General features: G+C 34.5%; 1 protein-coding gene across 1 annotated transcript in view; it reads right to left on the bottom strand.

Annotated features, from left to right (window-relative positions):
- VPS13C (vacuolar protein sorting 13 homolog C) overlaps positions 1-24,780 on the bottom strand; it is a 90,272-nt gene that overhangs the window by 44,157 nt on the left and 21,335 nt on the right. The window contains exons 16-44 of the mRNA XM_082769364.1: positions 24,416-24,510; positions 22,454-22,596; positions 20,818-21,010; positions 20,545-20,659; positions 19,980-20,116; positions 19,121-19,247; positions 18,395-18,512; positions 17,914-18,043; positions 17,472-17,550; positions 16,330-16,469; positions 15,654-15,807; positions 15,176-15,252; positions 14,935-14,994; positions 12,951-13,104; positions 11,765-11,881; positions 10,784-10,887; positions 10,342-10,509; positions 9,258-9,562; positions 8,809-8,956; positions 7,864-7,972; positions 7,321-7,454; positions 6,478-6,634; positions 5,607-5,686; positions 4,683-4,742; positions 3,338-3,503; positions 2,196-2,312; positions 1,523-1,626; positions 876-1,043; positions 96-400 (exon numbers count right to left, since the gene is read on the bottom strand). Coding sequence (XP_082625490.1) covers positions 96-400; positions 876-1,043; positions 1,523-1,626; positions 2,196-2,312; positions 3,338-3,503; positions 4,683-4,742; positions 5,607-5,686; positions 6,478-6,634; positions 7,321-7,454; positions 7,864-7,972; positions 8,809-8,956; positions 9,258-9,562; positions 10,342-10,509; positions 10,784-10,887; positions 11,765-11,881; positions 12,951-13,104; positions 14,935-14,994; positions 15,176-15,252; positions 15,654-15,807; positions 16,330-16,469; positions 17,472-17,550; positions 17,914-18,043; positions 18,395-18,512; positions 19,121-19,247; positions 19,980-20,116; positions 20,545-20,659; positions 20,818-21,010; positions 22,454-22,596; positions 24,416-24,510 — 3,964 coding nt within the window. The remainder of the gene's footprint in view (positions 1-95; positions 401-875; positions 1,044-1,522; positions 1,627-2,195; positions 2,313-3,337; positions 3,504-4,682; positions 4,743-5,606; positions 5,687-6,477; positions 6,635-7,320; positions 7,455-7,863; positions 7,973-8,808; positions 8,957-9,257; positions 9,563-10,341; positions 10,510-10,783; positions 10,888-11,764; positions 11,882-12,950; positions 13,105-14,934; positions 14,995-15,175; positions 15,253-15,653; positions 15,808-16,329; positions 16,470-17,471; positions 17,551-17,913; positions 18,044-18,394; positions 18,513-19,120; positions 19,248-19,979; positions 20,117-20,544; positions 20,660-20,817; positions 21,011-22,453; positions 22,597-24,415; positions 24,511-24,780) is intronic.

Genomic DNA, 24,780 nt, shown 5'->3' on the forward strand with positions numbered 1-24,780 from the left:
CCCTAATCCTTAAATAATAGAACAGCTGCATATGGAATATGGACCTGTTTTCTTAGGGAAGTATTTCTGAAGGCAGAAAGCAACCCTATGTATACCTTGATAATTTCAAATGAGTTAATTGTATATCCATGTTGTCAATGACTGGAGGAAGAGAAGACTCATCTGAAGACACCAGCTTAAATTCATTCTGAACTCTGATTAAGCCAAGATCAGCTATCAAAGCATTACAGGAAGTTGCAGATTCAGGAATAACTATAACTGGAGCTTTCAAGTTGATATCCATTAAGAGACGAAAACTCTTTTTAGCAAAGTCTTTCATGCTAGAAGCAGCCATTTCCGCCGCCTGGACTGTCACTGCATTCAGGGCTTCTTGGGCCGTTTGGAAGTTGTTTAGGAAGTTCTGTTGGAAAGTAGTCAAAAAGATGAGATCTACAAGAGCAAGTAAGACTCAAAAAAAAAGTAAGTTTGAAGCAAAAAAAAAAAAAAAAAAAGAGAAATAGTTTATCTGTGTCAGAAATACACAGTGTATCAGAAATACAAATTTAACTGTGAAAGTTTCAAAAAAGAAAAAGGAATAAAAAACACGTGGAAAGACACTGTTTACTTGATTTTGAAGATATTAAAACTATCGATTAGATTCCCTATTTATTTTTTTTTTTTTATCCTTGCCCTTATTTGTTATTCTTCAATAAAACAGTGCAACTTTTAAGGGCATTTCTTCATCAAAATGCTTTTGCATGCTTGTAGATCAGCTCACCACAAGGCAGTGGTCAGAGAGAGCTGAATAAACTTGTTTATTTAAAAAAAAAAAAAAAAAAAAACCAACAAAAAACAACCTTCTACTGTCAAGAAGAGAAGTGAAACCAATGTCTTACCAAGAGAGACATAAAGAACTTATGTAGGTAAATTATTTGGATGCAGCCCACTTTCAGAGACATTTTACCATCCACTCTTGACATATCAGCATAGGCTTCACCTGCAGTAGCATCTGGATAAAGTGACATTTGAAATCTAAATACTTCATCTCCCATTATGGAGACAGCCTAGAAGATTAAGTCCATATAGTTAAAACTCCCAGACAATAATCTGTGACAAAATTATTGCTTAAGGTCTCAGACAAGTAATATTTCCACAAACAAATGAACAGCAATTTATCAGCAGTACTTGGACACGCATATGTGAGGCACAAAAAGAAATTAAGTTAGCTACTTCAGGGTATGTTTCATCTCTTTTGATTATCTGTAGTTCAATTTATATTTAACCCACACTACTCATCAGAATTAAAACATCAATGAAAACACAACTGAAACGTGATTAAAAAGAACTAAAAAAATGAATGGAAGCATGCTTCGTTTCCCTGAAATACATGTAAAGCAATGAAATTTTGCCTAATATTTGATGCATTAATTCATACTTAGTATAACGCATGCATACAACAGACCAAATCAACTAGAGTACTTTCATTTAATAGCTTCAATAAAGGGTGTTTTTTTGTCTGCTTCTAATCTGTGCAACACATCACCTTTTTATGGATTGTTTTTGGATCAACATTTGTAATCACAATGTCCTCAAGTCTGGAGAATACTTTAATCTTTTTAGTTTTCACAGCTACAGATGCATCCATTCCTGATTTGAGATAGAAGAAAGAAGATAGCAACTTATTAAAAAGCATTTATTAACTGAATAGTTTTTCTAAGAAAAAAATCTTACTGAATATGAAAAAAATAACACTGACTTATAATTTAGATGTCTGCTATGTAACAACTGATGCTAAGCCCAGTGCAGAAGTCCTGACCTTTCTACATATGAAAAATCCAAGTTCTATTGACTTTAAGACTATGGTTAAAAAAAATATTCCTGACACTACCTAAGATCACTCTAGCTCTTCAAGAATTTAAGCTTATGCTATATATCAAATCGTGTTTTCTTTTCTTCTAATTTTACTGCACTTAGAAAGTAATTGCCTTCTTGTTTCAAAGAGAACATTTTCACATTTTCTTCCCTAGCAAGCATTTTGGATATTAAAACTGTTAAAACTGTTAACTGCAATGATACTATATAATTAAACTGTATTTAAGGACACATAAGTTACAAGACACGTAGGTAGTGCACACATCAGTCTGTGTGCAATGCACAAAGATAAATAATATTTCTGACAATTAATTAGTCTAATTAAATAAATAAATAGAACTTACCTTGTATTCTGATGTCTGCAATTCTACAAGTCTGATCACATAGTGAAATGCTGAATGAATTTAGCTTTGCGGTGAGTTTTAATTCACAGATATCATCATGGGTTGCATTACCAGACACTGGATGGGAAAACCAAGTGACATACAAGATCACCATCGTAACTCAATTGTTCTAAACCAGATACTACATTATTTGTGTGTTGTATATATACGTTTCAAAAAAGATTTTGCAGTTATTCCCTGAAGTTAATGCTAGTTAGATATGACATGAAATCAACTTTTTTTTTTTAATTAAAACATGGTTATTTTCTGGCACAAGAACAGTCATGAGTGAACACAGGCAAATAACAATCAAGACAATGGTTTATTTTTTTTACCCTCAATATCTGTTTTTTAATGCAACAGCATACTGAATACACTCTCAAACACTATCTCACATGCTCAATGTTCTTTTTTGCATAGAGTAGCACAGCCAATTTAGGTTTAATTAACGAGGAAAAACATTTCTGCAGCCAAACTGAAGGTGCTGCCAAAATTCAAATACAACAACCAATTACTAGAAACTTGATCCCAACAGATTAGAAAACCTTGTGTTTCCCAAACAGTACAGAGTAATCAACTACAGAAACCCTGACAAAACACCCTTCAGGAGTCTACATATAAAAATGTATACTACTTCAAGGTTACAGATATCAATTTTTAAAATAAGCACGAGACTGAGGGAGATCCTTGAGTTCAGAACTTAACTTCCCCATGGCTCAAGAACACCTATTTTTATCAGTGTAAGCACTCTTACAGCCTGCAGACTAGAGAACAACAAAGTCATAACACCAATGTTTTGGAAAGGCTTTGGTACTGTTTACTGCAACATTATTTGTTCCACTTCAGTCTACTGTTTAGTAAAATTACATATGGAGTAAGGAGGATTGGTAGAATTAAGCAAGGTCATCTGGCCTCTCCAAATACTAACATTATACAGAGCGATGTTTTGGGTTTCTTTAAATAAGATCTTTTTCTCTCCACATGCAATTGTGCCTATCTTTTCACCGAACAGGCTGCAGTGCTGTCACTTGAAATGGTATCCTTTGAAAACAAAGGCTATATGCTGCCATGCAACAAAAGCATGGACTTTAATATTACATTACCTGGTTTGAGAGCACTTCCTTTTTCTTGTTCTTCTATTTGGGGCTTATGGTCTGATGCCTTCTCAGTACTGGAAGGAGCACTTGATGGAACACCGAATGTGAGAAAACTCATGATGGAAAGTAAAGCCTCTGTGTGAAGTACTAGATCCAAACTTGAAAAGACGACCTAAAATAAGGGCAAGGAAACATGGTAATGTTGTTACTTGACATATAGTACCAAGTGATTGCATATGAGCATAGAGTTATGGTCACAATTAAAATTCTTGCTCTTTCACATGCATATCCCCCTTTCTACCTCCTTCAGCTTAACAACATATAGAAACTTCAGGGTAGATGAGGGAGCCATGGAAGAGAAGACAGCAACAGCTACAGAAGTACCGTGCACGTCTCAGAATTGTTATTTAATGTAGATGGGCCTTTTCAGTAAGCTCTTAGTTCTGTTGCATGTCATTGCTACAGAGCTCTTTGGATCATATCTGCAGAACCACACAGAGAAATATTTTAGTAGGTATGATTAAAAAAAAAAAAGGAAAAAAAAAAAGAACTCACCCACAAAAACACAAGATTCAAAATTTGCAATCAGAACAGAAAGCACATGAAAAGCAACTGCTCTGGCTAATACTACTTACTGAAAAGTACCATCAGCTAGCCATCTTTGTGTAGCTGAAAGCAGTTCTCTGAAAATGCTAGTTTTACTGATACATTAAAGAATGTCAGCGTTCTTGACTCTCAGTAAAGTAGATCAGTCATGTCAAATTCTCCAAATTCTCTATCAAGAAGCAAGCTCAACCTACCATGACTGCTTTAAACGAAAACATTTTTAAAAGCAACAATTATCAAGGCCTGCTTACTTTAGAAGTCACAAGTTATGGAAAACTACACGTAGACAGTTGCTTTCAGGAAAAGTAAAAAGCATTAAGTGAATATGTCACGTGTTCATAAGATGTTTCACCTCATCTCAATTTCACTGTTAGGAACTTTCAAGCTCTGCAATGCACAGTTTACATTTTACATGCTGCCAAGTTTATCATTTGGGGCAAGGAGGAACACACACACACGCACCCCATATGCTACAGTTAAAAATATGTACTTACATACTTTAACTAGCTAAAAATCTACAGCTTCTACTAGAAAAATAATTAACTAATCAGTGCTAAATACTACTACTTTTTCTTTTTTTAAACATTTTTTTTTCCTGGATTTCTCTTTGAAGTAATGAAATATGAAGTAGTATGCTTTAATGATCAGAACAACAGGGCTTGTTCTCTTCAGTAAGCAATTAACAGGTTCATACAGATGTTACTACTTGAGGAGCTTAAAGTTATGAAATGCATCCTCTACTTACATCAATGCTCTGTTTGGTGCTTCTGTAAATAGTAACAAAATTAGGTCCGTCTGCATCAGCCTGAAGGAGGAAAAAAAAAATACAAAAAACAAAAACCTAAGCCTACAGCCAGTTTCTATTCAATTAATAGAATGAATTGAATTATTTCTCTACACACACAACAATTACTACCACAGTGAAAGAAAACAGGAAAGCAATGAACCCTTAGGAAAAAGACTTCTCTCTTCTTAAAATACACTATTCAGGCAAACAGTATGGGTACTCACGATGCTCCAAGCAACATTTTATTGCATATAGTTTGCGAAAGTTCAGCTGCCTAGGTACAGTATTTTCTTTTATCTTACATACAAGAGATTTAGCCTGGAGCAATCTATGCTTAGTACTCTGTCAGAACCAATTAACTTGTTTTGCTCTACTCTTAACATTAATGACAAAATTTTAATAATAGTATCCCACTGGTCCTGAGACCTGAGATGCCCAAGTATTTACATGCTTTCTGAAAGACATTTTTCTTTCTTTAAATAAATCTCAAGAGCCACCTACCAACTTACTACTCCTCAAATGCTTTTAAGCCCTATGAAGGTCACCTTTCACTTGAATAGGCAAAGACCATCTCAACTATTAAGTTTCACAAAGGTACTACTCTGTATTCTTTACAGAGAAGAATGCACACATTTAGCTTACACAATGATTTCAGTGGCTGGGTTAACTTACAAAGCAAGCACTATATGGATGCACCAGAGAGTAAAATGAGATATAAGTTGAAAACTGGATATTTGAGAGAAAGCCTCGGACAGTTTTAGATGCAAGTTTTAAAACAAACAAGCAGGAAAAAAAAACAGACCCACAAACCATCTCTCACAGGCTAAGTATGGAAGCCTTATTTTAGTTCCCAAATAATCTTAGTTAAAAAGGTATTGAAACCTTAATGTATTCCATTTTCAGAAGATGTTCATCTGTCTTACTTGAAGAATTAATAATACAAAGAGGATCTCCATTTGAGTCTGCAAATCAAGAATTAATCTAGTTATTAATTGAAAGTATTTCCATTCACAAGTTTTCTTCCACCCATTGAATGCCTCTGTTCTATTTTTAAATTATATACTACTGTTGCTGAAACTATCAAAGGAAACACTTCTTTTCATAGAGGAGCTGCAGATCAAGCACTATCCTGTGAAATGCTGTATTCATGATTACTATTTTTTAATTGTCAATTTACTGAATCCGTTTAATTAAACTAATCGAAATAAACTTAGCACGGTCCTGCAAGAGGATTCAGAACTGGTAAGTTATTTGCATTCCTACCCATAGTTTTACATTCCTGTCTTTATTTATATATTCTGTAACGTACTTTTCTACTGTAAGTACACAGCTACTTCTGTTATCACTTGAGTACCGCTTCAAATTGGTACCTCACAAATAAAGAAGTATTCTGGATTTCCAGTGCTGCCAGAAGTAGCAATAAAGCACAGATTAACAAATTTGAAGTTTTTACAACTTAGTAACTGCTCATCAAAACATGCTGAACAGAAAGAATACTTCACAGGAATGACTTTAAGTAGGCAACTAACTATATTCGAGCTAACTCTAGCAACAGCAGTAGAACTTCTTATCACAGGAGACACTTAATCTGAATCTGAACTACAGAGAGCAGGATCATGAAAATAACTTGGCACATAACCTCCCTTTTCTATTGTTTGTTTGTTTTTATTATTTTGTATCATAATATTATTTTACCATAGAAATTTACAGTATGCACTATACTTACTATGCACCAGTTACGTAGAATACTTACCAGTTATTTCAGTGCATCTCATAGTAATTCTTTTCAGGTATGTTGCTGCGGTCAATTCATGATCTCTGATTTTAGTTTTAGTTCCAAGCTGTAGCACATTTAGAATATGTAATGGATACCTCTCCTTCTGAACCTGCCTCATCAAGGTTATTACTACCTTGAATATAGAAAAGGAATTGAGTTCACTATGTCAGTAAAACTGTTCAGAGAACATGGCATGCAGTTATAAGCGGACATTCTCTCTTCAGCTAGACTTCAAAAGTGGTATTAGTCTAGACAGTTTGCTTTTTTCTACGAACAGAATCTGTAACACCTGTTTGTAAATATTTTTCCCCTTCTGTTCACACAGACATCTATCTTCAGAAAAAAGATATACATGGATAATTTTATATCCATAAGTATCTTTGTTACTCAGCTGCTTGTGCATTTTCCCTGTATTTCATCTACAAACTCACCTTCAGTCCTGTATCCCTACAGGAAAAATATCAATTCTAGCTTACCTATTTTGCTACTAAAGCCATTTTGTTGCTTTAAGAACCATACGCCTTGTATAAGGCTACATAAGTGCAGAACATCTAAAACAAAGTCTGTTTTTCCTTGTGAGATGTCAAGCCCTCTATATATACGAAGTCACATAATGCAGACAAATTAAAACAGCTAAATAAAGGTAGCATTCTGTATATCATTCTAGACTGAAAAATCTAGTTTTTCAGTTATTTTATTTTCTTTTCATCAGTTATTACCCCCTTCTTTCAATAATTTATAATTACAGCCCACTTCTTCAGATAAACAGGTTTGAATACTAGAACCAGTAACAAGTAAGTTTTATAGATAGATACGTACCTCTTTGATTTCGAAATTAAGCAGCATATTGACTACATCTTCACTTAATGCTCCTTTCCTTTTGTCAGACAGCACTCCTTCTGGAACACTCTTATCCTGCGTCAAAACAGATTTCTCCATTTCTTTGGTTTTACCTGCAGCATTCAATGAAGTGGTTAACTTGCCAATTTGCTACTATTTGTTTAGCTCAAGAAACAGATCCAATTCTTTTATTCATTTAAATGGCTTATATTCACCTGAGATAAGTTAGCAACATTTCCACAAACAGAGCCTTTAACTTCAGAACAGGAAAAGAAAGTAGAAACATTCTGGCAACAAGGACACTGCCATCTCAGTACCTTGTCACCTCCATTACTTTTTAGCTCCCACAACCACCAAATTCTGTCTTGCAATACTTTGAAGCACAAACACTGTCCTTGCAAAATTAACAAGAGCTTTTTACTTGCACATCATACTCAGATCTAAGTCTGCTTTCCATATAACACATGATTTTCGTTATTCTTGAAAACTAACTTCATATTTGAGACAAATTTTCTCTCTCACCTTCCTCTTGCAGTACTGGCTTTGCACAAGCTTGTTTATCTTCTGCTTCACCAAGGTTTTCTGTCAGCACTTTGAGGAAGACATTCAAATCCTCTTGACTTACTGCAACCTACAAAATTGCAGATCAAAGTTCTCAGAATGAAAAAACAAATAAACAAACAAACAAAAACTGTTTTTTAAAGTTGTAACTAGCTATCAAAGCAGAACAATGTTTTCTGGCAAGACTAAAGGTGCTTAACTACAGCTGTTCTGTCAGCAGCATCATCCTTTGAGGAAAGTAACAATGAAAATCTTCTAACTACTTACGGTTAAAGGACTATGAGCTTAAAGAAAGTTATGACTTCTTAAAGCTGTATCAATATATAATGCAGCCTTTAGAGCTTTCAATACTTTGCTACGAATGATGTGCTACCTTATGGCATTTTACTTCCAGTTTTGCCAAGAGATAACTGGTATTTCTTCTACAGTATGTTGCCACAATACACAACTATCCTGAGATCATTCAAGGGAGACTGAAAGTTATGCAGATGAGTTACTAAGGCAAATATTAGCATAGATTTAACTTCTTCTCAAAAAGATACCTTTTTTTTTTTTTTTTTTTTAAAGGCACTGAAATAGACACGTTTAGAAAAGTGAACACAACAACAAGTGATATAAGTTTGTCCTGCCTTATAGTAAGGAATATTCAAGACTCCTTGACATGCCTTTCAATTCTCTTTTCTCTTAGCACAATAAATGCACACAGGGGGGCTAGATATTTTATATGACACTTTTCAACTTCACTATTTACAAAGGTAGGTTAAATCCAGTTAACATCCCTAAAAAACACTCCACAGCTACTAACAGCTTGCAGTTCGTTCCACTTTTGTGCCCAGAAATAACATAAAGCTTAGTCTTACATTAGGTATCATGAGCTACTCACCACTTTCTTTTCAAAAGACTTACATTCATTGTATCCAGATACCCTGTAATCTCCAATACTGGCAATTTGTGAAACCAATCTGCAGCTAGATTTCGATTCACAGACAGGCTCAAATTAATAGGGTGAAGTATCTGAATGTCCAGATGAGATAAACTTGTCTCCATAGTGATTCTTAAAACAAACGAGGAAAAAAAAAGTGTCGGGGGATGTTAGAAGTTTATCATATTACATTTTCAACTCAATTATCTTTAAATATCAAGTTTAATCTCTCTTTAGACGTACATAGCTTCCTGAGCAAAACAGTATCTTACTTTACTGCTCATTTATTTGCCCCTAGGGTAACAGGTTCATATTCTAGCACCAAATATTTGACTCTTACCAACCATGACTTCTAAACAAGTAGATTAATATCTTACTAAGTATTAATATTAACAATTAGCTAAGACATTACACTTGGTACAATGCACTTTACCTAGATAGTTTCAGCTTTGTCAGCTGCACATCCATTTTGTCAATGACCGGAGGGAGCAAACCACCTTCTGGAGACACCAAGCTAAACCGGTTCTGAACCTTAATCAAGCCAAGGTCTATTACTATAGCATTGAGGGAAACTGAGGACTGAGGAATGACTATTACTGGTGCTTTTATGTGAATGTCCATAGCAAGTCGAAAGCTCCTTTGAGCCAGATCTTTTACGCTGGTAGCAGCCTTTTCTGCAGCTTGGACTGTAGCAGCACTCAGTGCCTCCTTAGCTGTCTGAAAGTTGTTCAAGAAGGTCTAGAAAAAAAGAGTTGAAGAGCAAGCAGAAATAGAGCTATAAACAGTTTTGTTTTCAATTGCAACTACTCTCTCTTATTAGAACACCAGTCACAACCAACATCAACCCCAAGTTATGCTGCCTATTGTGTTAAGTTTTCCCTGGGGTAAGACAACTGGGTACTTTCTATCATTACCTCTATTACATGGTCAAAAATGTACTAACGAGTGATTTTTGAACCCGTCTTCTTCTCCAGCTTCATTTGTGGCAACAGTCTTTTATCTCATTACTTTATGGGGACCCACATTATTTGTAGAACCCCTCTGTCACCAGTGAACACTAATACTTATTAAAGCCAGTACTAAGTGGCAAAGAACCAACTAGGGCTTAGCCAAAGAAGCCAGTATTAGAATATTTGACAAAGAGATAAGTGATTTACAGTGGTTAATTTGCAGTCCTCATAGCATCAAACCTTGCAGAAAATTTTGTCTCTAATTCTACTTCTGATATGTTTGCATAAGCAACGAATTCAGTTTTTTGCTGAAGGTGGGTGTGAGAACAGGAACGCCTTAAAAGCACAGTGGGGAAGAAGGAGACTCAGAACACCCCCCCTGCAGAGTAGTAGTTTTTCAAATTCAAACCAGTTATGGTTGGTTTATCTGAGTTTATTAGTAGTACATACAGAAAATTAAGCCTACCCTTTCTCTTTCAGAAACTTAAGCTAATCTTTATACCGAGACTGCAAGCAGGGAAGCATAATTGAAGAAATCAGCACAAGTCATACAAAGAAAAGACTTACCAGCAGAGACATAAGAAATTTGTGAAGGTATACTATTTGAATACAACCAACTCTCAAAGATACGGCACCATCCACTTTTGACATATCAGTATAGGCTTCTCCCTCAGTAGCATATGGATATAAAGTCAGACTGAAACTGAAAACTTCATCTGCTACTATAGATACAGCCTAGAAAGGAAGAAATAATATATTTCAGCCATCAGTAGCTTCTAAGAAGGTATTTAATACACGGAAAAACTGAATATATTGTCAGACTATCAGAAATACTAATTATATAAGACTTTTTAAAAAACATCTATTTAGACATCCATGCTTCACCATGTTTACAGGGAAAGAGGTGTTCACATGAAATCATTTTCAAGAATACAATGTGTATTAAATTTCACTTGTACACGTAAAATTAACGAAGAGTCAAATAAGACTTAAAATCCTATAACCGTACTTTTTTATGAAGGGTCCTTGAATCAACATCTGTGACAATTATGTCTTTAAGTCGAGCAAAGAGTTCCGTTTGACTTGGCTGAAGCAGAAGAGATGAGTCAAGGCCTGTGAAGTATAAGAAAAGAAATGGCAGCACTGCATAACAGAAGTAGCACTCACTTTCAGGGTAGGGTGGACAACACAAATAAGGGAAGTGAGGGAAGGTCTTATTACATTATTCTTAAATCACGTTGTTACAAACAATTCTGTGTTAATCTTGCAGTAATTCAACAAATATTACAAACCCACACATGCATGCATACATACAAAAAAAAATTATTGATTTTCTCGTTTCCAAATAAAATAAGTTATTTACAGTCTCTTCACCAAGAGGCATATGCACTACAAATTCTATTACATCCAAGGCAGGATAATTAGAAGTAATTTCCAACTACCACAATTTCTCCAAAATCAGAAAAGGGGGAGTGTTTCGTTTGTTGCTTGTGTGTTTCTGTTTTTGTTTTTAGCAACACATTAAATCACATCTTTAAAAAAAAAAGTATTTTAAGTTCCAGAAATTTAAGTTCAGGGGGTGAGGGTAAAGAAACACAACCCAAAACAAGAAACCCGAACAAAGCCTAGGAGTTCAAAACCAACTGAACCAGTTTTAAAACATATTAAATAACTCAGGTGCACACACACACCAAAAAACTACAAAATCTAGCACAACATGAGAAGTAACTCATAATCAAATTCCTTCAAAACTTCAACGCTAATTCAATACCTTAGTAGTTGATTATGTTTATGCAGTTGGAGACCAAAACATAATGACATAGTAAAGGATTGACTCTGGAAACAATACTACAAGCCACATTTGTTCCAAAGCACAAGAGAAAAAACCATGTGCTGAAAATCTATACCTTAACTATCTTTCAGCTCAATTATCAGCAGTTGCTTTGAAATTAAAATACTTAATTAGTAGTACTAACAATGAATTTAATACCTTGTATCTTGATCTCTGCAATATTCTTTTTTTCATCACAAATATTTAAACAGAAGGCATCCAGCTTGGCAAAAAGCTTGAAGGCAAAGATGTCCTTATCCTTGGAAGGTCTGGTCACTAAAAATAAGACAAAGGATCTATTTTCAAGGCACATCATGCATGTTTTCAGTCAAACTCCTGAGAGCACTGGAGGGCTGTTTTAGTTTAGTTACTGTGGTGTTCAGATGATTCAGTATTGTTTCCTATCGTTTCATTCATCACCACTAGTATATAACAGCTATTGTTCTATCTTAGAGAAAGAAAACTCCCTCTGAAGCCAACTCTATTGATAAAACATGTCAGTATTTCCTTGTTCATCTGTGTCTAGTATCACTCCCACCTAGTGTTAAGTCTCTACTGATACTTTTTTATTTTTTTAAATGAATGGTAAATGCTGCTGTAAGGAGAATAATTGCACAGTACTTTTAATATTAATTCAGCAGGTTCACAGTACTGTTTTTTTCAGGTTATCAAATGTTCTACTTCAAGACCCCTAGATATTAACACAAAGCTTCAGCTTGTAAGAAATAGCCATCCTTGAAAACCTTTTTCAGGCAGCCAACATCTAGGTTTTCTGAGAGCAAGTATTAAGGCTGTGGAGGTTAAGGCGAGGTCAAGCACAAGTGTCAAAAATGACCTATGAGGGATAAACCAGAAACCATCAGACCTCACCATCAGACCGCACCTTCACTAACCAAGGATAGCAAATGTTAATACAAGAGCTTAAATGTTTATGGATGTTGTTAAACAGCAGCAGCTTCTCAGTGTGCAGTCAAACCCAGGCCATTTCAAGTTAAAAACAACTCTAACCATGACCATTCTTCGCTAAACATCTCATTTCCAGTTCATGTGATGCTTGACTTTTGCACTTTGTGTTGAAGGAAGTGCAGCTGCTCCCCTCGATGTCCATTGTTTTGACATAAATACATTTTTTGTTCCAGCACTCTAGGAACAGCAAGATTTTCATTAGGCTGGCAAAGCACTTTACCACTTCTCAAGTATACTTAAAGCCTGGAGAGCCACTGCAACATAAGCTTTGATCCTCACCCTGCTTTACGAAGTTAATCAGATTTCTCTAGGATTCGATCCTTTTGTCAGCATGCAAAACATCCACCCAGACCCATCATTTTGACAAACACAAAAATACCTTTCTTTAATCTAATGTCATCTCGTTGCTTTTCTTCTTTAGTTGATGTCTCTCTACTGCTTTCATCCCCAGATGGACTAACAGCCGTTAGAAAACTGACAGCAGACATAAGGGCTTCTGTATGCAGCAGAATGTTTAATGATGAAAAAGCTACCTGTTCAAAACATGAGATTCCTCATCACAAAATGTAACTAACAAGTAGAAGAGCTGGACTGAGGTGCAAAAGCACCCTACGGAGCACAAGTATCTTAGAAACAGAAAAGCCGTACGTGTTACACCAGCAAAAAATTACAAAGGAAAAAAGCTTTCTGTAAAGCAGGAAAGTGGTAAACTCAGAAAATAACTGAACCTGACAACAACTCAACAGCTCTGTTAAGCTATTACCTGGTTAGTACAAAAGCAAAGTGACAAAATGAATTCAGAAGCATTAAAAGAGGGGAAACTCATTGTAACTTGATGACTACCAGAGAAACCCATCTGAATTAAGGCAGATAGCAGTTAGGTACTTAACCTCAGCCAGGATTCAGTCTTCTCAAGCACTATGCTCTGTGAAACCCAGACTCCTGCATGCTCATGCCAAAACCCAGTACAACGTAAAGGGTAAGCGGCAAATGGCTGCTACATAGATACTCAGGATAATCATTTCTCAATAAATCCATTAAGGGAGCCCAAAAGGTGAAAACTGCCTGCACTGTAGTTTAGCAAAACTTATTACCACTTGAATTGGTTTGAAATTGGAAAAAAAAAAAAAAAAAAAAAGGTTCAAATCCAATTCTTATAAACACAAGTCCTACTGAAGAGCTACAAAGCCAAAACCTAATCATGTAGGGAAAGCTGAGTTCTCTAAATATCAGCACTCTTCCATAGGGTGAAGTCAGCCAATTCAGCTATATCTATCTACCCCAGCACCTGTGGAATAAAACTGTCACCCCCCACTGGGACTTCCAAAGCCTTTTCTTAGGAAAAAAAAAATGCCAGTATTAACTGGACTTCCCCAATGAAATCTGTAGAAACTGTAAAACTACACAGTTATACTGACAACTATTCAGGAATATTTCAGTTGTTGTGCCAGAAGAGGTCAGGCAAAATATTTGCAATAAAGTACAAAAAGCAGAAAGATGTCTTTTGAAGAAATAAGTCATATTTTTCTTATTTGAGTTAATAGGTCATCACACTATGGAAATAAAAAAACGAGTTGTCAGTTTCCAGAGTTACTCAAGATACTGTTTTTCCTTAGAATGAAAACTGACTCAGAAATACACCATTAGTACAAGAGTCAAAATTTAACAAGGTAGGTACATACTGTCTTATAAATTATTGCATTAGAATAAGATGTTTTTAAGTTCTTGCTCTGGAGAGTGACAGAAGTGATAGAGGAGAACAGTATCACAAGAAACTCCTCAATCATATTTCAGAAATAGAACGTGCTCCCCTCCCCACCCCCCCCCAAAAAAAAAAAAAAAGTCACTCACAACTGGATTTAGACTTCTTAAGAAATTTACCCAAAGTGCAAATTACATAGCTCGCACAATACAAATACTCTATTTGACAAGAAAACAAAAACCTCAAGAACCAATATATTTTCCCCAAAGCAGGCATTTGAACTTTATTATTTCACACAGAATCACAGAATTTCTAGGTTGGAAGAGACCTCAAGATCATCGAGTCCAATCTCTGACCTAACACTAACAGTATTGCAAATGCTTGAGAAGATAATGCACTCTTACATTGTTTTAATTTTATTCAGGAGCTAATAACTAGACAGCTTTTCTCCATAGTTAGGAAATAGACTAACATACTTCTCTAAAACTAAGAGTATAAAATATTCAGCTGCTTTGGATCTCTAAGTCTCCCCTGGTGCAAGAGGAAGAAATAATAAAAAAATTTAAAAAAAAAACAGGAAAGCCAAAAAAAACACCATCAATTCCCCACTTCTAAGCAAGCAAACCAAAGGAAAGCTAAAAAAAAATCTGCAGGCACTCACTTCAATCTTCTGTTCAGTGTTGTCAAAAGTTGTCTGAAAGCGTGGACCATTTCTGTCAGCCTGAAATGAATGATTAGCATGTAGCTTGTTAATTCAAACCACCCACTGTGCTCTTTAGAAGATAGAAAACAATCCACTCTCTCAGAATAGTAGTTCTAAGACTTGATCAAGTACAGAAAAGTTTAAAAAAAAAAAAAAAAAAAAAAGAAAAAGTCAACCTCTAGAAAAGCTTTATCTATACCTTGATATATTCCACCTTCAGAAGGTCCAAGCCATGTTTATCTGAGGAACTAATTAGATGAAGGGGTGTTTTTTTGCCTGTAACATAACACACAAAATACACACAAAAAATAGAATATTTTTTCGTTTTTTTTCAGTGAACCAAAGGAATTTGTGCCTTGAACAAATAAGCTTTCAGTACAGCTCGTTAAAATATGTTGCACTGCCAAATACATAGCATTAGTTTCCCTTTGTTATGTCTAAAACATAACACCGTTTTCCTTCTCCATACAAACCTATTTATTTATCTAATAAGCACTAACATGACAGTCAAAAACTATCAACTGTACAATTGACACAAGCACTTCCAATGGAAAGTTGTATAATAAGTACTGTGCCTGCGCAACTGGAACAATAATTGAATTTTAGTGAGCACTAAAAGACAGGAGAGAGACTGATTCAGACTACAGAAACTATGTTATTTACTCCTCCTTCCTTACCTCCAATTTCATAGTAATCCAAGCTTATTGTCTTCAAATATGATACAGCTGCTAAATTATAGGTTTTGACTGTAGCCTCTGTCCCAAGATGCTTCACATCAAATACAAGTACTGTTTCTTCAGTTTTTTTTTGCCTGGTGAGCTCTAACAAAACCTGAATGAGCAAGAAATACACAGTAAGGCCATCTGTTCATATATTTTATTTTCTTTGCTCAAAACAATAAAAGAGTACTAATATTAATGCCTTGTGAATATCTGATGGTGCGAGGCAACTATCTTACAGACCTTACAGGTCTTGCTCTTCAGAAGTGACCTGCCCGGGTACTTGCTTTGTTCTACCATTGTTTGTGTTGTTTTTTTTTTTCTCCTTGGTCAAATTGTGTCTGGAGTGCTTTCGGTAGAAAATACTAGTTGAATGAATGGGCTTATTAATTTTTGTTTTTTGCGCATAACACACAATTTTTTTTTTGTGCGTAACACACAACTCATACACACAATTGAAGACTGTTTTATTTACACTTCTTAGAAATAACACATACACTTAGAAATACATATATACATGTGTATTGTTTCTTTAGTGGCTACGTTTTGTGTGTCCATTAAACTTGAAATAGAATAATGTTTTTTGTTAAGTAGTCTATATATAGAAGATTAAGGTAGAATTACAGAGACATACCTCTTTAATTTCAAACTTCAACTGAAGATCTGTCAGTTCCTCTTTAGCAGGCTCCTTATCTCTTATTTCTTCTCCCTTAATCAGTGTCCTGTCAGTTTGTCCAGAACTTTCTTCAAAATCAAAATATTCTTCTTCAGAATCTACAGAACAGAAATGACCTCCTTCTTAGTGAAGGATAAGCTTATACCACAAACAGGGGTAAATCTACTGCTCTGTTTCCGATTCCAATATCATTTCACACTGTACAAGCTATTTAAACCTAAGCTGACCAAGTAGTTTTCAGATCTATATTGCTTTCTTCCCATTAGATGAAGATGAGAAAGTGAAAAAAAAAAAAAATTAAAGCTCTGTTAAAGCACTAGAGTTAGGCTGTATTGTTAGATATTAAAGAATCTATGTAGGAAAAAAACAGTTCTAAAGTAAACACCAAAGAAACAAGTTTCCCATATTCCAGTGTAGTTTCTCCCTAGAATTATGAAAATGAACAGTCAAATCCACAGTGTGAATAAATTAATTTGCTATTTGTTCTTCTAGCTCTGCATTTACTGAAAAAGGAGAGCTTTGCTGATGTGAAACATTTCAGACAGTACATCTGTGATGTCTGTAACAGTATTTCTGCCACATGCTGGCTGCTTAAACAAGTACATGTGCTTTAGACTTGTTATTTATCTTTTCCACATGCCTGCCTTAAAGTCAATGTCTTAGACTTCAAACTCTTTGAGTAGCAGAACCAGCAAATTCGTTTTTGACTAAATCAGTGTAATTTAATTCTCAAACAGGTTCGTCACTTCAATTCCCTACAAACACATCTCATGACATTTGGATAATTAAACTGGATTGCTAATAACAACCGAATGCAGTTTTTATTAATATCTCACTCATATTTGAAGAGGTTACTTATGCAGACAGAGTACGAATTCATCTCCAAAATAAGGGTTTTGTTTTTTTAAAAATAAAGTTTCGTATTCTGATATAACAACAGCATCTTAATACTCATCTTATGCAGTGATAGTTAGATACAACCATGCTCATCCCTAGTATCCTTATAACATGTTTTAAGAGCAATGATAGCTTGGAAATGTTAAGTTATTCCATAAACATTGGCCACCTATTTTTACTAAGGGGCATGTACGTTTTCTTACCTGACACTATTTCTGCTAACAACTGGTGGGTATTAAGTAACCCTTTATCAACAACAGGAATTGCAGGAATCACTGCTACCTACATGGAGCAGAAAGAAGAAAACATTATTTTGAAGTTCCTGTAACATGGTATCCTCTGTGGTATTTTCCACTGGTTATGCATCTTTCAACTGGCCTTCCTCATATTTCTTAGAAATATGCGTTTCTCCAACACTTATACTGAAGCCAACAGACAGTGATAAAGTCTCAGGTAACCTTATTTTAATAAGCCCAGCATGTTCTGATATTAAGTTGTATTGGCACCACTCTGCCTAGCTCAGATGGACAACAGATCTCTTACTTTAAATGAAAAAGAGAAAGGACATTAGCAGGAATTCACAATCACTTTGTGTCTTCTTATTTATTTTTTAAATTTCAGTTTTATTAATTGTAGTTAGCTTACCTTTCTGCTTGCGATTGGCATAGATGTCTTCTGAGGTAATGGAATGCTATCAATCAGATCAGAAATCGCCTTGATTTTCTTGTCAGAGAGTCTGATATGTACCAAAGGAAGCCCTCCTGACACTTTAAACCTTAAAAAAAAAAAAAAGATTCACTCCAAGAAAAAAAAAAAAAAACAGTACATATCAATTCTTCATTTAAAATGTTACTAGTAACTATGCTAATATATAAATATCATATCACATCACAGTAAAGCTAGTGAATCTGTATTAAAAATAGGTGTTGGACTCATTAAAATGACTTTTTTTAGTCAGTAACAAGTGAAGGTGACTACAGAATCGGTAGAGAACAAAGGGTGTTTAAAAAGTAGTAAGCCAACTATTTCCTACATTAACATGTTACTAAACCCTTGCAGAAGATATATTTTTCTTCTTTTCTCTAAATACACAGTACTTGAAGTCCTCTAAATATTAATACATTACTTGGCCATCCTGCTGTCTTTTTCCACCATCGATTTTGCCAGCTGTACATGAATATCCATAGGCTGTAAAACATGCAAAGTTGATGGATGTTGAAAACGAGCCTTCTTCCAGTCTTCACCTGCAAGTATTCAATCACCTTAGATGAAAAACATTGCCTGCTAATTGCTCTAATGCATTGTGCGTTATCAGATGGCATCCCCAGGAAAACTTAAAAGAACCCACTCACAAATTGAAAAAGCCAGAACTATTTAGGGTGAACTATTTTAAGATTTTTAAGAGCTTTTCAATATATTTTCAGTATTCCTTAACACTATATTAACTTAGCAGCCTTAACCCAATTCCACACTAAAAGACACATCTGAATATAAAGTTTTAAAAAGTAACCTAGCATTTTGGTAACTGTAAAATATAAGTACAAATTAAATATTACTACGGGCAACTTTAGTACATTTGCCAGAGCATTAAGGAAAACGTAACAGTCCTATGCATTTATGTTGCTCACTGGCAAAGAAATAATACACCAGTCTCAAAACAAAAAACAAGCAGGTGCTTTAAGAGAAATTAACATGCAAACTTTTCTTAGTTGAATACCTGAGAGCAGACTATTACAATCTTTTACATAACTACTATTTTTTCTTTGCTATCTTTCTTTAAAAATATTTTTACTAATTACAGGCAATTATCCTCAATCAATCCTTTGAGTAAACAGCAACTATGTTTTGTTACCTGCTCTTCCAAAAAGAAGTTGTACATTTTTTATTTCCACGTCAAACTTGTCATAAGCTTTGTCCATTATCTCCTCTAAAGATGAAAAGCTAGAAGCTTGACTACTGCCTTGATTTATGCTGTTCAGCTAAACACATAAGGACAAAACAAAGTTAAGTCTCAAACTTACACATATTTACATGCTATTAATTCTAGTGAAGGTGAAAAAGACAATTCATAGGAGTTTATGATTGCCATTTGGACTCTTACAGAGATGAGATCTTTATTTCTTTAACACTTCACTCACCAAGGATAGATAGAATATTTTTTTAATTTCTCCTCATGCTATCGAACCGTTCAAATTCAAGTAATGTAAAATTAACTCTCGTTATTAGTTTATTGCTGGATTACAACCAAAATATTTACTTGGCTAAAATGAAGTTAAAAAATTGTCATTTTTCAGTTTTACAGGAACAAGGAAATGAACTTTCAAGCTCCAAGAAAAAAAAAGGTATTTTATTTTATCTGTTAAAGATACATCATTCTATAAAAAAAAGAAAAGGGTAAACATTCACATTTTGCTGAAGACATGGAAGATTAAAACTACTGTGATTATGATTCACCAAATACGGAAATATTTTATTGGTGGACTAACTAGTAAAACTATGTCAAAAGACAACCTAACAGCTCTGAATACTGAACACACTGAAAACAATGAAACCGCTGACCCCAACTGATTCTGTAGTAAGCATACGATGTGAAAACACATTCAAAGATGACCACCTTCATCTTCTGAAAACCATACAGTACCAAATGACAGCTATGTTAAAAGAAGAAGAGTATTTTCTTCCTCTGAGTTTATAAAAGATCGTTTATATACCTGAAATGTACCGAAGTCCAAAATCAGCAAATCTGAATTTTCATGGTAGAAACCTGTCTGTGGAACCACAAGGTAGGAAGGCTTCAGATTGATCTTCAAGTCGAGAACCTTCCTCATTTCGATAATATGAGCTAATCCTTAAATAAAAGGTACATAAAAATTGAAATACTAGTCACAAGTAAAATAGTTGTTCCAGACCACACGTAAAGAGATGTTATCTCAAAGACAGGGCATCTTGAATGAAGTCTTATTTTCATACAAGTTTATTGTTTTCATAGAATCATAGAATTGGTTTCCGTAAAGGAAAATTAAAATTTAAAAATTAAAGAAAGGCATTTTCCCACTAAGCTGAATGCTTCTCCCCACAAAGCATCCATTAATCCAAGTCAAAAGAAAAAAAAATCAACAAAGGAAAAAAATTAGTCATTCCATTTATCCACCAAACCACACACAAGCTGTTTTGCAAATCATATAGAAACATTTTATGATGTTGATATATACGTTTATGATACATAAACATTTATATTTTATGAAATTACTTCATGTGAGATACACTTTATCTTACCTGTAGCAGTTCTTTCTTTGATTTCTTCCAGCTTCATTAACGTGGCTGATGTTAATCTTTCAAGATCCATTCCCTTACTTGTCTGGAAGAACTCTACCATAGCATTTATTGTTCTCTTTTCAGAAAGGAGAGAGATACAAGAATTATCAACATATACAGAAGTCATTCAGTTAAAAAATACAAAATAGATCTTGACTGAGCAAAAAGAATTAGAGCAACAGTAGAGAAAGAGAAGAATCAGAAAAAGAGGGAATAATTTTGTTAACTACTCACTGCATCATATTTTATTTCCACAGGCTGCGATTCAATACTAAGACTCTGATCAGCAGTACTATCTTCAGGGTTAATATTAAACTCTATGTTAAGTAAAGAAGACTTGCTATCCCCTATGGAAGCCACAAGAGATGGTACAATGTTTTCTTGTCTCAGGCCTGTAACATACCAGTTTTCAAGCTTGGCTTCCACCCTAAAGAAGATGAGAAGTTAAATATTATATTTAATCAGAATACAGAACACAGTTCCATCTAGTAAAAACAAGCAAGATGAGAAAGGCTTTGATAAAAGAAAACAAAACCAACCTAGCTTCATAGGACTAACATACCACATGGTTAAGAAATTGTAACATTAACAGATTAGGGAAAAATATGTAGGAAGCAAGTTGTTCACAGCAAGACAAGGACAGTATTATATTTTTACCTTCTGTCATCTGCAAAGTGGAGTAAAAACTTTTAGCTCGTATTTACTGAGAAAATCAATTCCAAGAGGAAATAGGTAGAATATTTATACTACAAGTAAAAAAGTAGTAAAAATGTTAACCATTACTCATTGATTTAAAAACAATTTATGGGCTTGGTTTGGAGCAAATGGATACCCTTTACTGCCAGCTTCCTTAGGAACAGTGGGAAGCAAAATCAGCAGAAAAATGTCTATGAAAGAAAGAGCAATTTGGTGGTGTCCACATGCCTGATTTCATTCATATTTTGAAGTAACTATTAGACATAAAACCAGTCCTAGGGTCCTGGTTCGCTACCATTGGAATTTATTGACTCTTTGGGCATAATTGAAGTCATAAACCTGACTTTATTGAGATAACCTAATGATATTTTTCCAGAAAATTAAGATCAAGGGTATTTTTTCCCTACTGTTCCAGTCTTGCCAACTAAATTATATGGCACACTTTGGTAAAAACTTTTTCAAAGCTTTTTTTTTTTTTTTTTTTTTTTTTTTTTCCCAGCAGAGTCCACACTTTTAATACTACCCCCAAAAATGCTTTCAGCAAAATTATTTCCACAATTAACAACTGAACTGGTGATCTTATGCATCAAGTCAAAATATAATAGAACTGCAAATCAAAGTGTAAAAAAAAAATGCACACAATCTCATTTTCTAGCCACTGAAACATTATTCCTTGACTGTGTAACACAATTTGTGCTCAGTATCTCTGATGTGCCCTTTGGTAAGGGGGACAAAGGTCTCAGCTTCCCCTGCGCTGGTTTATCTCCTACCCACAACATACAGACATAGATTTTCTTTTCTGTAGGAAGTATCAAGCAGCACATATGGTAGCTTGGCTGGAATGTAATCAGCTCAAACACTTCACACTGCTTAAGCATCAATTCCCAAAATATTCAGCACTTCAACATCTGGATTCAAGAAAAAGATTACTCATACTCACACAGAGCAACAAGTAGGATTCCCTTCTTCATTCCCTCCAATATTATTTATCAAATCAACAACTTTTAAAATTATCTACAAGGACTGAAATATCAGAGTCCCTGTAAACATTACAAGTCAACATATAACATCATACAAAGAAAACTACCCAAGCAAAAAAAGGTTAGAAATTTGAAAAAGAAGTAATGTTTCTACAAAAAAAAAAAAAAAAAAAAAAAAAAATCAATCTAATTACTTAATGGCTTGTGCTCCCGGGCGTTGTGATATTTTCGTACTCAGATCAATTATTTGTACTTTAAGAGTTTCTGCCACATTCTTGTCTTCTTTAATTGTAAGAGAAGTGCTTAAGAGCTTCAGTGTCACAACATGAGCAATGTACTAGTGAGAAGGACAGAGAAAACTGAAATTAGTCATCTTGATCTGAATTTTTTTTTGGAGCTCGTAATTTAAATCCATCTAATGAAATGCGGAATTGCAACTATTCCAGTAGCCATACATCCTCATGCAGGAACCTAGCTATACATAACTTTCATTCAACCCTCACCAGTCAATTCTGCAATATAAAATAACTTATTTCAACAAATGCTGAGCAAATAAAATCTGTATTTCTTTTTACGATTCATAGAGTTTAGGCTGTGAATCAAGTGCAGATAAGCTACACTCCGTAGAGAGCTAGCAAGACAAGTAAACAAAATTGTTATAATCACACCAAATAACTACAGTTTAGAAGTATTGCATAAATGCCTTCATTCTTCCTGCTTAATGTCAGGTATCAACCTTGTCAAGGATGCGTAAACCTTTCCATGTACCATTTGTGACTACATCAATCACTATCTTGAGAATCAGATCATACTTCCCAATTCAATTTGAAGCCTGCACATTTCTATGTGGTATTGGCAGAGATGAAAGCATCTATACACTTTACATTTGTCCAAATTAAAAATTGAAGTTTTTCTACAGAATTGGGCAAGAATGCATGAAACAAAAGAACACAGCAGTACTGGGCACAGTTTAGGTTGTTCATCATCTTTGCTGGTAACAAGGCACGTTGCTGTTCTTCTCTTTTCAATTTAACTAGAACAAAAGTTCACACAATCATGCAGAGGCTGGGATTTTGCCCCTCAAATAATTCTGAGTTTCCCTGCCTACATGTGAAGCACATGTAGGCTTACAATGACAAAATTTAACACATACACGCAAGGGTGGAAGACTGAAGCATTCAATTAGGTAAGCAGGCGAAAATTGACAAAAGTCTCCTTGAAGGAAACAAAGAAGTGCTTCTCTAAGTGATGAGCAACTAGAAGCAGAGCCACCACTCATGTTCAGATTTAAAACAAGAATGGTAATAGCACTGACTAAAAATAGCCATACTGAGAGAAACCTTAACATTAAACACATTCTCTTTGTCTCCTTTATAACTTTCAACTGATAAACACTGCGAAGAATACTATACCAGCAAGTTGGTATTTTATTCCTTTGCTTAACAAGTGAAAAAATATCCATCACAAAAGTGTTGTGTTCTTTTTTAAATATACGCTTTTCTAATTTTTGCTTTCCTTCCTGTTGTAGAAACAAGCATAACAGGTATCTTCGAGCACTTCTTATGAGAACAAAGGTTTCAACAGGAACATAACATGATCCCTCTAACAAAGGCATCCCAGGAAGTGGCAAGAATTTAGTGAAACAGAAAATAATCACATGGTAATGTTCACCTTTATACAAACAACAACTCAATTATCAGAATAACTGACTTCTGGATTTACAGAACAGTCAAGACAACCATACAGGCTAGTTGTTTTTTGCCACAACAGGAAGCAAGAGATAAATGCTATTTTTTTCATTCTTCCAGTTTGGTACTCCTAAATCACTCCACATTAGAGCTATGAATAAGGCAAAACATCCAAGAAAACGTTAGCCATTCTTCATGCTTTCTAACTAAGTATGTATATGTTTATTTATCTTCTTTATATTCTTACATAAATTTATATAAGATTTATATTATAATTTATATATAATTTATATAATTTATATTCTTATATAAATTTATAGATATTTATATGTTTATATATATATATATATATATATATTCTGTACAGATTTTATTTTTACCAACACATTCTTTAGCTTAAGAATAACGTGTCTGAAAGTTGTTTTTTTTGTCTGTTTGTTTTTAAACCACCCTTTAAGAGTCATTTACCTGTTTTGGTAAGGAAAGGTGATGGGAGCTGTCACTATAACCGATAGCAGTAAAGAGCTTAGCTTTCTCTTCTGGTGTCATTAGTTCATCAATAGCTTTAAAAAAAAAATATATACACTTGAGTACAGCTAAAAACATGAGAGGAGAATTGGTTATGGTTCCTAACTGAAGTTCTGCTGACACAAAGCTCATCTTCTGCTTCTCCATACTGCAGTATGTTCCATATTATAAAATAATAACCAGCCTTCATATATGGCATTATATACATAGCAGTGAAATCATTTATTAGACTACCCATAATTTCCAAATACAAAACTAACTTTGAGTACTACTAGAATACATCTCTCATCCCGACAGCAATCAAC

The sequence above is a fragment of the Aythya marila genome (assembly GCF_965140915.1).
Source record: "Aythya marila genome assembly, chromosome: 11".
Taxonomy (NCBI): domain Eukaryota; kingdom Metazoa; phylum Chordata; class Aves; order Anseriformes; family Anatidae; genus Aythya; species Aythya marila.